The sequence below is a fragment of the Xyrauchen texanus genome, chromosome 10, assembly GCF_025860055.1.
Source record: "Xyrauchen texanus isolate HMW12.3.18 chromosome 10, RBS_HiC_50CHRs, whole genome shotgun sequence".
Taxonomy (NCBI): domain Eukaryota; kingdom Metazoa; phylum Chordata; class Actinopteri; order Cypriniformes; family Catostomidae; genus Xyrauchen; species Xyrauchen texanus.
In genome coordinates this window covers 38683097-38695841 of record NC_068285.1, presented here as the reverse complement: position 1 = coordinate 38695841, position 12745 = coordinate 38683097, and the positions used below count along the sequence as shown (strand labels likewise).

Sequence of the window (12745 nt, the reverse complement as noted above, 5' to 3'; positions counted from 1 at the left end):
GGGCACGCAGCCGCCGGTTCCTGATCAGGACAGCAACTGGGTTGGCATATCAACTGCCTAGAGTTGCTGGCTGTCCTACTCACCCTGCGGAGGCTATTGGCATTAATCCAGGGCAAGCATGTGTTGGTCCAGTCTGACAACACAGCAACAGTAGCATATATAAATCACCAAGGCAGCGTATGCTCTCGTTGCATGTTGCAACTCGCCCGCCATCTCCTCCTCTGGAGTCAGCAGCGGCTGAGGTCGCTGGGGGCCACTTAAATCCCGGGCAGCCTCAACGCCACAGCGGACACGCTGTTGGAGCAGGCAACTCTCAGCGGAGAGTGGAGACTCCGACCCCAGGTGGTCTAGCTGATTTAGAGTCGATTCGGCAAAGCACAGTTAGACCTGTTCGCTTCCCGGGAATCCTCCCACCGCTCGCTCTGGAATTCCCTGTCGGGAGCCCCCCTCGGGACAGACGTGCTGGCACACAGCTGGCCACAGGGCTGCGCAAATACGCATTCCCCCAGTGAGCCTTCTTGCACAGACCCTGTGCAAATTCAGGGAGGACAAGGAACAAGTCACCCTCGTGGCCCCATACTGACCCACCCAGACTTGCTTCTCGGACCTCACGCTCCTCACTACAGCACCTCCTTGGCAGATTGCTCTGAGGAAGGACTTTCTTTCTCAGGGATGGGGCACAATCTGGCACCCACAGCAAAACTTCTGGAACCTCCACGTCTGGCCCTTAAGATCTAATTGGCCTACCACCATCAGTCGTAAACACGGTCACTCAAGCCAGCGCTCCCTCTACCAGGCAGCTTTATGCCTTGAAGTGGCATTTGTTCGTGAATTGGGGTTCTTCCCGAGACGAAGACCCCCAGAGATGCGCAGTCAGGTCAGTGCTTTCCTTGGTGAAGGAGAGGCTGGAGGGGCGGCTGATTAAATCACTGGAGTTGTATGTATTACTTTTATGCTTTACTTTGTGCTTTTTGGAGCTTCAATGTTTTGGTCACCGTTCACTTGCATTGTATGGACCTACAGAGGTGAGATATTCTTCTAAAAACCTTAATTTGTGTTCAGCAGAAGAGAGTAACACATACACATCTGGGATGACATGAGGATGAGTAAATGATGAGAGAATTTTCATTTTTACTAAAAGTATACATTTTTAGATTAATAAAATGAAATAATTATAGCAATTTTGCTAAATCTCAAGACAAAAATCATACAATTCAAGACTGTAGCATTCTACAAGTATACTGGATATACAGTAGGTGATAGACATAACCTCACTAATATCATTTCACTTCAAATATAATCACTGTTCAGGACTAAATAGAGATTGAAGGGAGTGGAAAAAACAAATAAAAAAACTTTGCTTGCCATGCTGTCCGATTGACTAATAATGACCATAGACCAGTACTGAGTGTGAGAATTAGTAACTTTATGCTCAAGGCTACATTTGGAAATGTATTACAAACAGACAATCATTAGTTACAAATATTATCATGTAACATGATTAGCATAACATTATTTGTCAAGGGACATTTAAGTATAAAAGGAAATGGTCCATGACAAACAAGTTTTTTGTGGTGACATTGTTCTGATGAGAAAAGTGGCACTAAATGCTACATAATGAACCAGAGTAATTTACACTGGTTGCATTAAGAATATATATTGTCAACATGTGTCAGACACTGATATTAAACCTTAATAAGTTAAATAGCTCGTTTTAGCAACAGTGAAAGTAGTGCAAAGTTCTCAAGCATTGGAAGAAATGACCAAGGGCAAAAAATTACAAAGCTGTAAAATTATGTACAAGAGTAAAAATCAAATGTATTATTATAAATAATCCCATGTTCTGACATTATACAAGCATGCCATCTCATTTATAAGAAACAGTGTCAAACTTCCTGGTGAGGCACTTCGAAAACAAACTATTTCAAACCAAAGCATCTGGTTATAAAACTAGCTGCCATTAAACGGCCTACTAAACTAACATTTAGCTTTAGTCAAAATTTGTTCAAATAATTTGAAGCTAAAGTGGTGTTTTTGTGATCCCAGGTAAGTGTATCGGAGATGTGCATCTTGTTATCATCGTCCAGGCAGCATTGCTTATGTTGAAGATCCCTAGCCTTGGTACAAAAGAGTCTTTCTTCTACTGCTCGGACTGAGATTTAAAGTAATCTTCTGTTCTAAATACACTGGGAAGCTCTTGATGTCGTTGTGTTTGCCTTCTTGGGCTAGCAGGTTTCTGAAAAAGAAGAAGAATCAAATAAAATGTATTCCCAGTTCTGCAATTGACGTTTTCAAATTATTTAAAAAAAGAAACAAAATAACATGACAGTATGAAAAGTGCTCACATTTAAAAATCCTGGCATGCTCATTGTGCGCAAGATCTTTTTGAAGGCGCCTGGTAGACTTCCAACTTCACCTTCAACTTGAGTGACTTGTTCTTCCATGGCACTAACACTGGCTCCAACCATTTTAACAAAAGCCTGGAAAAAAAGACCTTACACTTAGAAGAACAAAAGAAAAGAGATTCAATCAACTCTAAATTGGCCAATGTTTAGTAAATACCTCCAATTTGTCAATTTTTCTGTAGATCTCTCTCATCTCTTCAGATTTCCTTTGTATCTGTGGTAAATTCTCATTGACCACCTGGGAGGTGTCATTTCTAATCTGTGTGGAAAGAAAAGTTATCAATATGGCTGTGTATTGATACAGATTTCACGATTCAATTCAATTCCAATTCACAAGCTCTCGATTTGATTTCGATTCAATATCAATTCATAAGGGTTCATTTCTGTTATAATGTCCCTTTTGCTTACATATAAAATAAATTCTCTCCCATCTAATGCTGTTAATTATACAGGGGATCTTTAAACTAGGTACATTATATTTTACTATTTTGTTTTTATCAAATTAACAAATAAATGTATTCAATCAATAAGATGTTATATTTCATATATTATTTTCATTACATATTTATTGTTAAATTCCATAATTTGTACTATTTAAAAGTATTTACATTGATTTGTTGAACACATGCTAAAACCGGTATGGTCACTTTAACAAAAAATGGCATTTCTGTAAACAGCGCCTTTAAATGAGTGCATGTTAACTAGAGAGGACTCTAATGGTTTTACCTCATCTGTGCGATTCATGATTAGAATTAAATGTTTTTTGTAGTTGTTTTGTAGAAAGGGTAATAAAAGAGACCGTATTCAATGGCAAATGGGTTGCGTGGATCTCGTCTTTGGACACGCATTACAACTTTAACTCTCAACACGCTGTGAAAGGATCTCGCTGCTGAACACTTCACGACTATTTTACACAATTACTGGTGAGTGAAATGTAAACATTTACCAGCCAGTTGCCAAATATATTCACTATAGTCGCAAATGCAAGTGATTTCCTCTCATTATAGTGGGCAACTGGCTACAGGCAAGGCTACAGGTCAGATGGTTTTGTCGCTGATTTTTTAAAGATCTTATGTTACAGAATTGGCTCCACTTTTGTTAGAAGTCTAAACGGAATTATTAAAGAATGGAAATCTTCCCCAACCATGACGCAAGCTCTGATTAGTCCGATTAAGTAAAGTTATGACACCTCTTGTACATATAGATCAGGTGGGGTTTATTCGGGGCTGTAACTCTTCTGATAACATCAGGCGTTTCATTCATATCTTGTGGTCAGTAGCGAATGATCAGTCTCCAGTCACTAACATCTCACTTGATGCCAAAAAGGCATTTGATATGGTAGAATGGGATAATCTTTTTAAGATTTTCGAAATGTATGGGTTTGGGAGTACATTTATTGGTTGGATTAAGTTACTTTATAGACACACTTTAGCAGCAGTACAAACAAATGGATACATTTCTGATTATTTTACTCTGAATAGGTGCACTAGGAAGGGTTGCCCTCTTTCCCCATTATTGTTCTGTCTTCCCCTGAAACCATTAGCAGCCATGATAAGAAAGGAGGATGAATTTCCAGGGGTGAAGGAAGGAGGTATGGCGCATAAGATTCTCCTTTATGCAGATTATATTTTATTATTCATCTCTGACCCTACTAGCTCTTTGTCTTGCCTCCACAGAATTATTAATTCCTTTCCATGTTCTCAGGATACAAAGTCAGTTGGTCTAAATCTGAAGCTTTGGCTCTGACAGTGTACTGTCCAGTAACAGCCTTCCAGCCAGGCGCCTTCCAGTGGCCCAAACAGGGAAATAAGTATTTGGGTATTTTATTCCCAGAAAATTTGCCTGATTTAGGTATAGTTCATTTTGACCCTTTAATAAAAAGTTTGAGCGATGTAGACAGACGGGCTTCATTACATTTATCGATGATTGGGAAGGTTAATGTTATTAAAATGAACTGTATTCCAAAATTCAACTACCTGCTACAGTCACTCCCTATAGATGTCCTCCTCTCTTATTTCAAGCAATTTGATAGGATAGCGAAGACCTTCATTTGGAATGGCAAACGTCCCAGACTACATTTCAGCAAATTACATATCCCAATTGACAAAGGTGGGCTAGGCCTACCCAAGATTTGGTTTTATTATTATGCGTTCATCTCAGGCATTTGACTCATTGGTCGCTTCCACCTGAAAGAGGCCCTCCCTGGTTTTCTATTGAACAGGAAGTCCTTGTCCCTATTTCGCCACTACAAAGACTTTCTATCAAACTAACCGGAGAAATCACACCCAGTTATTTCACATTTGCACGTGATTTGGACAAGTGGCCAGAGTATATAATTCGGACATTTATTTAAATGTTGCCTAAAACATATGGCAGAACCCCAAATGATGTATCAACAAGTTCCCTTTCTGTTAGTCAGAGTGGATTGAGAGGGGATTTACTACACTCTGCGACCTGTATGAGAGTGGAGTGTTGATATCTTTTGAGAATTTGGGTCATTTTGGGATTCACAGAACTCAATTTTATAGGTATTTACAGCTGCGCCACATGCTCTGAACTGTTTTTGGGAGTAGCACACCCCCCCCCCTAAAGTGGCAGATACTTTGGGAGAGACGATTACTGCTGAGGAACGGATCCAACGAGAGCTGGATGGGATGACGTAACTATGGTGATCAGCCTATAATCCCACCCACGTTGAGGCTGCACAAAACTGCAGTGGAAAGGCAAGCTCAGAAAAGTAAAGCAGGCAGAGTCGAGTCGCTGTACTAACTGACCTAACGTTGCCATTAGTAGTAATATCCAATTTTCAACAAGTAACCGGTTGAGCCGGTTCACAAAATGGTAGTAGCAAAATAAAATATTTATAAACCAACAGATTTGTTTGGTGTTATTTAATTATGATATATTCATATAATAATTATTTAATAAATATTTGAAGATAAAGATAATTTTCACTTGATTATATTGATAACATATTAGTTTTCTAGTTGTGTTTGTAGTTTTTTTTATTAGACTTAATGAATTTTGTATCTAACTGTGATGGATATATTCAAAAAATTATAATTTCATTAAATTATACTTGTACAACTTGTACAGCAACAACATACTAAAAAGAAACATAATACAGATGATTAGAAGCCTGAGACAGAGTTCAAAATGAATGAGTTGGACTCATTAACGTGACGGCTCATTTTTGCTTGTCGCGGCCCATTCGTTTCCTCGCACGTTTCGGTTCTTCCGATGGCCAGACCGCCCCCGATCAGCCACAAAGTGCGTCGGCCCACCGGGAAAATGCCCGGTATGCCAGATTACCAGTCCAGCCCTGGTCTGATGATACTATGATACATGTCTGATCCAAGGACTTGAACAAGCAGAGGGCAAAATGTACATTTCTTTAATGACAAACAAAACATACTGGAAATATGCTTATGACTCATTTTAATAAATAACATTTTTATTAAAACATAAAACATTTCATCCGACACGTACATTAATTTTACTATTGTTTATTGTGCATGCAGATTATATTTTTAATTGTTATAAGATGAATCATGGTTTCTCGTGAGTTGATTGACTAGTTTATTTTTTTCTACATGCTTTAGACAGGTAGAAAACATCCTTGTTTGTGCATTTGTTTGTTTGTGTCCGTTAAGTGCAAAACATATGGCTTTATTTAAATGTTTGAGCATGAAAACCATGAAACCGGCAAGTTAGAATCATGTACAAGTGACATCATTGCGTGATGACATAAACAAACTGCTAAAGTTGTTTTTTGAACAGGTTCATAGAAACACTCTGTCCAAAAGAACTGGTTTTGTGGAAATTAATCGAACTTCTAGCACTTACAATGGAAGTCAATGGGGCCAATCAATAAACGTTAAAATTCTCACTGTTTCATATTACAACCACAAGATATGTTAAAAAAATTAAAAAAAAAACCTTAAAGGGGTCATGACATGAGAAACCAAATTTGCCTTGATCTTTTGGTATATAAGAGGTCTTTGTATCATTAAAACGTCCTGCAAGTTTAATATTTTAAGACGTCCTCCCCATTCTAAACGAATCATTTATTTAATCAAGCTCAAAATACAGCTCGTTCTGGATTCATGGTTAGAAGTGACGTGTCGGTTAGAAGTGACGTAACAGCGTTTGCATATGACCGCCTCCAGCACAAGATAACTACGCTTTAAGCGCAAGACAACTACGCTCATTTCAGTATCGCCGTGCGCCTCACAAGTGTTCAGTCGATGGACAGCGAGCTCTGACAGAGACTACTTGTGCACAGGAAAATTACGATGCCACACAGATGTGTTGTTCCTGGCTGTGGTCAAACAAAACCTCTGAATAAGCTGCCGAAAGATTCAGACGTCAGGGAAAAATGGATGCAGTTTATTTTTTGCGGACGTCCCAGTCACGGCAGTGTTAACTTAAGCGTTTGTTCTGTACATTTTAAGGATGACTGTTTTGAGAACAAATCTCAATATGATGCTGGCTTTGCCAGAAAACTGTTGCTCAAAGATAAGTCCGTGCCGACTATTCTAGGAACAACGACGACGCAAACTGTAAGTAATCTATTTTAAACTTTAAACTACTTTTTAAAGCACAATTTCATTCATTATGAATAATCACAGTGTTTTTACTTAGTTTACTTGCATATTGTTCTGGCTGGAGGCGTCAATAATTGATACATAGGCACTGACGTTAGCCAATCATAACAGTGGGCGTTAACACTGAAGTCTTAAATGGAAAACGCCCCCAAAACAGACTGTTTGAATCAGAGGATGAGAAACAGGGTGGGAAAAGGTCATAAATCACTAGATTTTAAAAGTTTTTCTTAAAAAAAAATATATTAATACTATAATTGCACCTAAGGGAACATAATAATACAATAAAAAAAACCATGTCATGACCCCTTTAACATGATTTTAGAGTGATAAAATCGCTTACTAATCTTTTGTGTGTAAAGTTGTATGCACTTTTACAACTTCCTTGCCATGACGGCATGACGTCATAAACCTTGTAAACAAATCCTGGTAATTTAGTAGTCCGCTGTATAAAAATTCAGTTTTATTGTAAGTGCCTTACTGTAATGTTGATTTTGCTTTTATTAAAGAAAGTGAGAGGGACGTGTCGATATATTTTTATAGTAATCAACATTAAGCCACAAATGCTGTCGATTGAGCTTAGCTTGAATTTAATATTCATTTAAAACGGTTTTACAAACACTTTTCTGTTCATGCTAATAAAACTTTATTGATCTTACCATATCAAGCATACCCACAAACTCATCTACTCTTGTAAGCATTTCCTCCAGACTTTTCTCCAAACACAGGACCTGTAATGTAAAAATGTGACATGTTCGGAGTATGATAGGTTATATGCCATAAAGCATTCTTAAATCAAATGGGTTTTTTCTGGGAATTTAACATATTTCAGTCAGAAGTGCAGAGAACACGCGAGTCTTTATGTAGCTCATGTCACGCTTATTTACTACATTACACTGACTCCAGGACGTGCATACAGATGCGTGAATATAAGAATGAATCCTCACCTCTTCTTCAGCATGGCCTCTGATATAAGAAGCGTAAACGATCCCAGTGTGTCTCAGCAGCTCGTCGTCTTGTGTCTGCTCATGCTCGCTCTGTTCCTGTGTTTCTCCCGCAGCAGAGCTCGGGTCCTGGGCCACTGCAGCGCCGAAGCTCGGGCTTTCAGACACGGTCCCGCTACTCAGGGCCTCGCTAACCATAGACAAACTGCTGGCGCTCTGCGACACGATGCCGCTGTCTCTGCTTACCTCGGCGCTGGACTCCTCCAGTGGTGACAGCACCGCCGCTACCCTGTCAAAGCGATGCTCCATGATCCACCCTCCACTGCACAGCTCTCGTTTATGTGGAAGTGCACGCAGAGCGGCATGTGCGCATGCGCGGGTTTAAAACCAGATTAAAAAAAAAGAGCTCGAACACAGACACATGTTGATCATGTGACATTAAGGGTCAAACCACTGGGTCAAACTCAAGCTGATCTTAAAAGGATAGTTCACTCAAAAATTCTCAAATTAATTACTCACAATGATGCCATCCCAGATGTGTATTACTTTCTTTCATCTGCTGGACTCAAATTATTTTTTAGAAGAATATTTCATATTTCAGCTCTGTAGGTCCATACAATGCAAGTGAATGGGTGCCAAAATTTTGAGGCTCCAAAAATCACATAAATGATGAAATCAGTGTCTTCAGAAGTGATATAATAGGTGTGTGAGAGAAACAGATCAATATAAATTACTATAAATTCTCCTCCATGCTCAGTCAATCTCCAATTTAACTTTCACTTTGTCCTTCAAGTGTTTTTGATGCTTCACATTCTTCTTGCATATTGCCTCTTGCTGAACAGTGCAAAGAATTTCTAACAAAAAATGACTTAAATATTGATCTGTTTCTCACCCCCACCGATCAAATCACTTCTGAAGACATGGATTAAACCACTGGAATCTTATGGATGACTTTTATGATGCCTTTATGCATTTTTTGGAGCGTCAAATCCTACATACCTACAGAGCTGAAATATTCTTCTAAAAATCAGAATTTGTGTTCTGCAGATAAAAGATATTTAAACACATCTGGGATGGCTTGTTGGTGAGTAGATGCTTTTACATGAACTATCCAAATAGAAAACTGATTTCAGAGAAGTTTTATATTCACAGAGCAAGAATTAATTTTCTGTACTGTATATTTTGTAATACTGATCTTAAGATTTATAATGAAACATGGAACCCTGAAACATTTAAAATTCATTTAATTGCCCTTTTATATATATTTTGGGTTTATTATATGTGTATATATATATATATTTATTTATTTTTTGGGGGGAGGGGAGGGGGGGGGGTTATTATATGTGTATATATATATTTCCTGTTATCTTATTTTATAGTCTATACCAGGGGTCCCCAAACTACGCCCGCATTTTGACTGGCCCGCGTAACCATGGCTGTCACACATTTTGACCTGTTTGCACTAGAAGAGCGAGACTGCTTTGGTGGCTTTTCATGCCTACAAGACTAACTATGCCCTGCCCATTTCCACACTCCGCTCTTCCGAATTTTGTATTTTAACTTCCTGTTTGTATTAAAGCTACTGAGAAGAGTTGATCAAAATGTATTACATGTGGGAGCACAGAAAGTATTTTTCACCAAGAGTTGTTGGTGTGTGTCTACAGCACCCCTTTACTGTGTGAAAATGCTAGTGAGGTGTTTGATTTTTTGTTTTTGTTTTGTCACTGTACATGCTAATTTTCTCAAGGTGGTAAATTGGACCTGGCAGATCACATTCAGACCATTATGACACACTGCTCTTTCTCATAATACAAGCTTTTCATTGTTATATGAGTAATTCTGCTTAATATTTAGGATTCAACTTGTTAATAATTTGTGTTAAAAAGTGAAAGCTCTATATAACACATGCAAGTTCAACATTAAAGAACACTTTAAACACTTGTACTTTTTAAAATTATTTTGTCACCCTACATTTTTTAGAGACTTAAATATGATTAAAATATTTAACCGGTGTTAAAAAAGATAAACCGGTGATTTTCGATAGACTCTGTTTCATAACTGTTCTAGGAGGACAATTTTTCAAAGAATTCAAAATCCTCAGGTTCTGGAGACATTGAAAGACATTTACGTGCTCAAGCTCAAAACATTCATATGCCAACAGCAAGCGGTGTCCTTCCTAGAGTCAGTGAAGTAAGTTATTTTGTGTTACTCTCATTGCAGCCAAGTAGACCAGCTCGCTGAACATTCACTTGACTGTTTGAGGGAACTGAGCGTTTTTTTTTTTTTTGCTGGCTCCGCCTAGGGGCAGGAGTTTATTTTGAAGAGTGGCACACCTTCGGAACAGCTTTGTGAATGAATCTACATGCTCTTTGAGATTGTTGCACTTATTGTCTGCAGTTTGTTTTATAGATTATCTTTTGCTGTGTAATTTTGTCTCACAAAATTTGTATATAAACACTAGACTTAAGCAATCCGACGGCAAAGCTGTCGCATGGGTCCTCATAGGCATACATGGACTGTTTGGAGTTTGGAGGGATGGACACCATTTGGCGCTGTCGTGCACGGGGTTAATACGTACGTACCAATGTTGGAATGTGGTTTTTATAATCTTGTTTTTGACACACAATCTATTTTTTCCAATATGTCAAAATGTTAAATGTTATTATGAGTGGATGGTCTCTCTCCACATGGAATGTGAATGGGTTGGGGCACCCCATAAAAAGAAGGAAGGATATTTCTCTTCTTAAGCGTAAGAAATATTATATAGTGTTTCTTCAGGAAATGCCTCTTTCTCATCAGGAAGCTGACAAATTTGTTATAGTGCCGGCTCATGTAAGAGCAGGGGAGTCATTACGCTGATAAGTAAACATCTACAATTCAAATGTCTCAAACAGAGCAAAGATAAATTAGGAAGAGTCATTACTGTTTTAGCTGAAATTCAGGGGCAAAGGTTGATTTTAGACATTTTAGTCTCAGATCACGCCCTGGTTGCCACATATGGAGAAAGAAAAAATAATATAGTTGACATTTTAATGTATCCCTTTTGTAAAATCCTGAATTCCAACAAATGCTAAAGACTGAAATCAATGTTTATATGGAGACCAACTGGTCCTCAGTATCCTCTGTGGGAGTGGCTTGGGAGGCACTTAAGGCGGTTCTAAGGGGCCAGATCAGGATCATACAGTATGCCTCATTTACCAGAGCGTGGGGGACGGAGCTTCTGCTTCTCTCAAGAGATTATGGGAGAAAGATTTAATCTTTGTATTGGAGGAGGGAGTGTGGGCTAGGATTCTAAAAAAACCAAAATGTTTTGTAAAACGTTACGGTCCCTACAATTGAAAAACTTAATGACAGTTCTGTTGAAATGACTGGACCCCACCACCCTCCCTTTTATTCCCCAAAGTGGCATTCACCTGATAATAATGTATAGTCAGGACATTAATAACATGAAAAATTAGCCTACTATTACAATTTGAAAAAAATTACTTCAAAGAGTTCTCATCAAAAAAATCCTCCACGTGCATCAATGACAGCTTTGCAGATCCTTGACATTCTAGCTGTCAGTTTGTCCATATACTCAGGTGATAATTCACTCCATGCTTCCTGTAGCACTTGCCATAGATGTGACTGTCTCGTCGGGCACTTCTCACACACCTTACAGTATAGCTGATCACACAAAAGCTCAATGGGGTTAAGATCCATAACACTCTTTTCCAGTTATCTGTCATCCAATGTCTGTGTTTCTTTGCCCACTCTAAACTTTTGTTTATTTCTGTTTCAAAAGCCACTTTTTATGTGAGGCGTCTATTTCTCAAACTAGAGACTCTGATGTACTTATCCTTTTGTTTAGTTGTACATCTCACCTTCCACATCTCTTTCTGTCCTTGTTAGAGCCAGTTGTTCTTTGTCCTTGAAGACTGTAGTGTACACCTTTGTATGAAATCTTCAGTTTTTTTTGTCAATTTAAAGCATTGTATAATCTTCATTCCTCAAAACAATGATTGACTGATGAGTTTCTCTTTTGCCATTTTTGACCTAATATTGACCTTAAGACATGCCAGTCTATTGCATACTATGACAACTCAAAAACAAACACAAAGACAACGTTAAGCTTCATTTAATGAACCAAATAGCTTTCAACTGTGTTTGATATAATGGCAAGTGATTTTCTAGTACCAAATGATCAATTTAGCATGATCACTCAAGAATAAGGTGTCACCCTGTCTAGATTTGATCAAAAATGACTTTTTCCAAATAGTGATGGTGCTGTTTTTTACATCAGTAATGTCCTGACTATACTTTGTGATCAGTTGAATGCCACATTAGTGATTTAAAGTATGAATTTCCTGAAAAAGCCAAATTATTCCAAACTTTTAGCCGCCAGTGTGTGTATATGTATATGTATATATATATATATAGAGAGAGAGAGAGAGAGAGAGAGAGAGAGAGAGAGAGAGAGAGAGAGAGACAGAGAGAGAGAGACATTTTTATAAACGCAAGGTGGAGGGGCCGGGTCGTGATGCTGCAAACCCGGCTCCTAATCAAGACTCCGAGAGGGATAAAGGCCGACCGAGGACGAGAGAGCTGTCCGACACCTTTGTGTGTTTGTCTTTTTGTTTAAGTTTCTTATTAAAATATTATTTATATTCTCAAGCCGGTTCTCACCTCCTCCTTTACCGTTAACCCCCTTTACACTGGTGCCGAAACCCGGGAAGGAGGCGGCGAAAACCGGCAATATAAATAATATTTTAATTATAAACTTAACCAAAAAGAAAAACACACAAAGGTGTCG

General features: G+C 38.5%; 1 protein-coding gene across 1 annotated transcript; it reads right to left on the bottom strand.

Moving 5' to 3' along the window:
- Window positions 1–1211: 1211 nt before the first annotated feature.
- Window positions 1212–8311, bottom strand: LOC127650701 (biogenesis of lysosome-related organelles complex 1 subunit 4-like). Its single transcript, XM_052136295.1, has 5 exons — window positions 7957–8311; window positions 7669–7740; window positions 2563–2664; window positions 2346–2480; window positions 1212–2236 (listed from the first exon to the last, which is right to left on the bottom strand). Exons 1-5 carry the CDS (start codon window positions 8260–8262, stop codon window positions 2141–2143), a joined length of 711 nt encoding a protein of 236 aa, XP_051992255.1. The 5' UTR covers window positions 8263–8311; the 3' UTR covers window positions 1212–2140.
- Window positions 8312–12745: the final 4434 nt, after the last annotated feature.

Bases quoted from the DNA above. Each gene is read 5' to 3' on its own strand.
- LOC127650701 (XM_052136295.1), bottom strand. From the start codon at position 8,262: ATGGAGCATCGCTTTGACAGGGTAGCGGCGGTGCTGTCACCACTGGAG. The intron at 2,481-2,562 runs GTATTTACTAAA...CTTTTTTTCCAG, and splicing joins GAAAAATTGACAAATTGGAG to GCTTTTGTTAAAATGGTTGG. The intron at 2,237-2,345 runs GTGAGCACTTTT...CTTCTTTTTCAG, and splicing joins GCATGCCAGGATTTTTAAAT to AAACCTGCTAGCCCAAGAAG.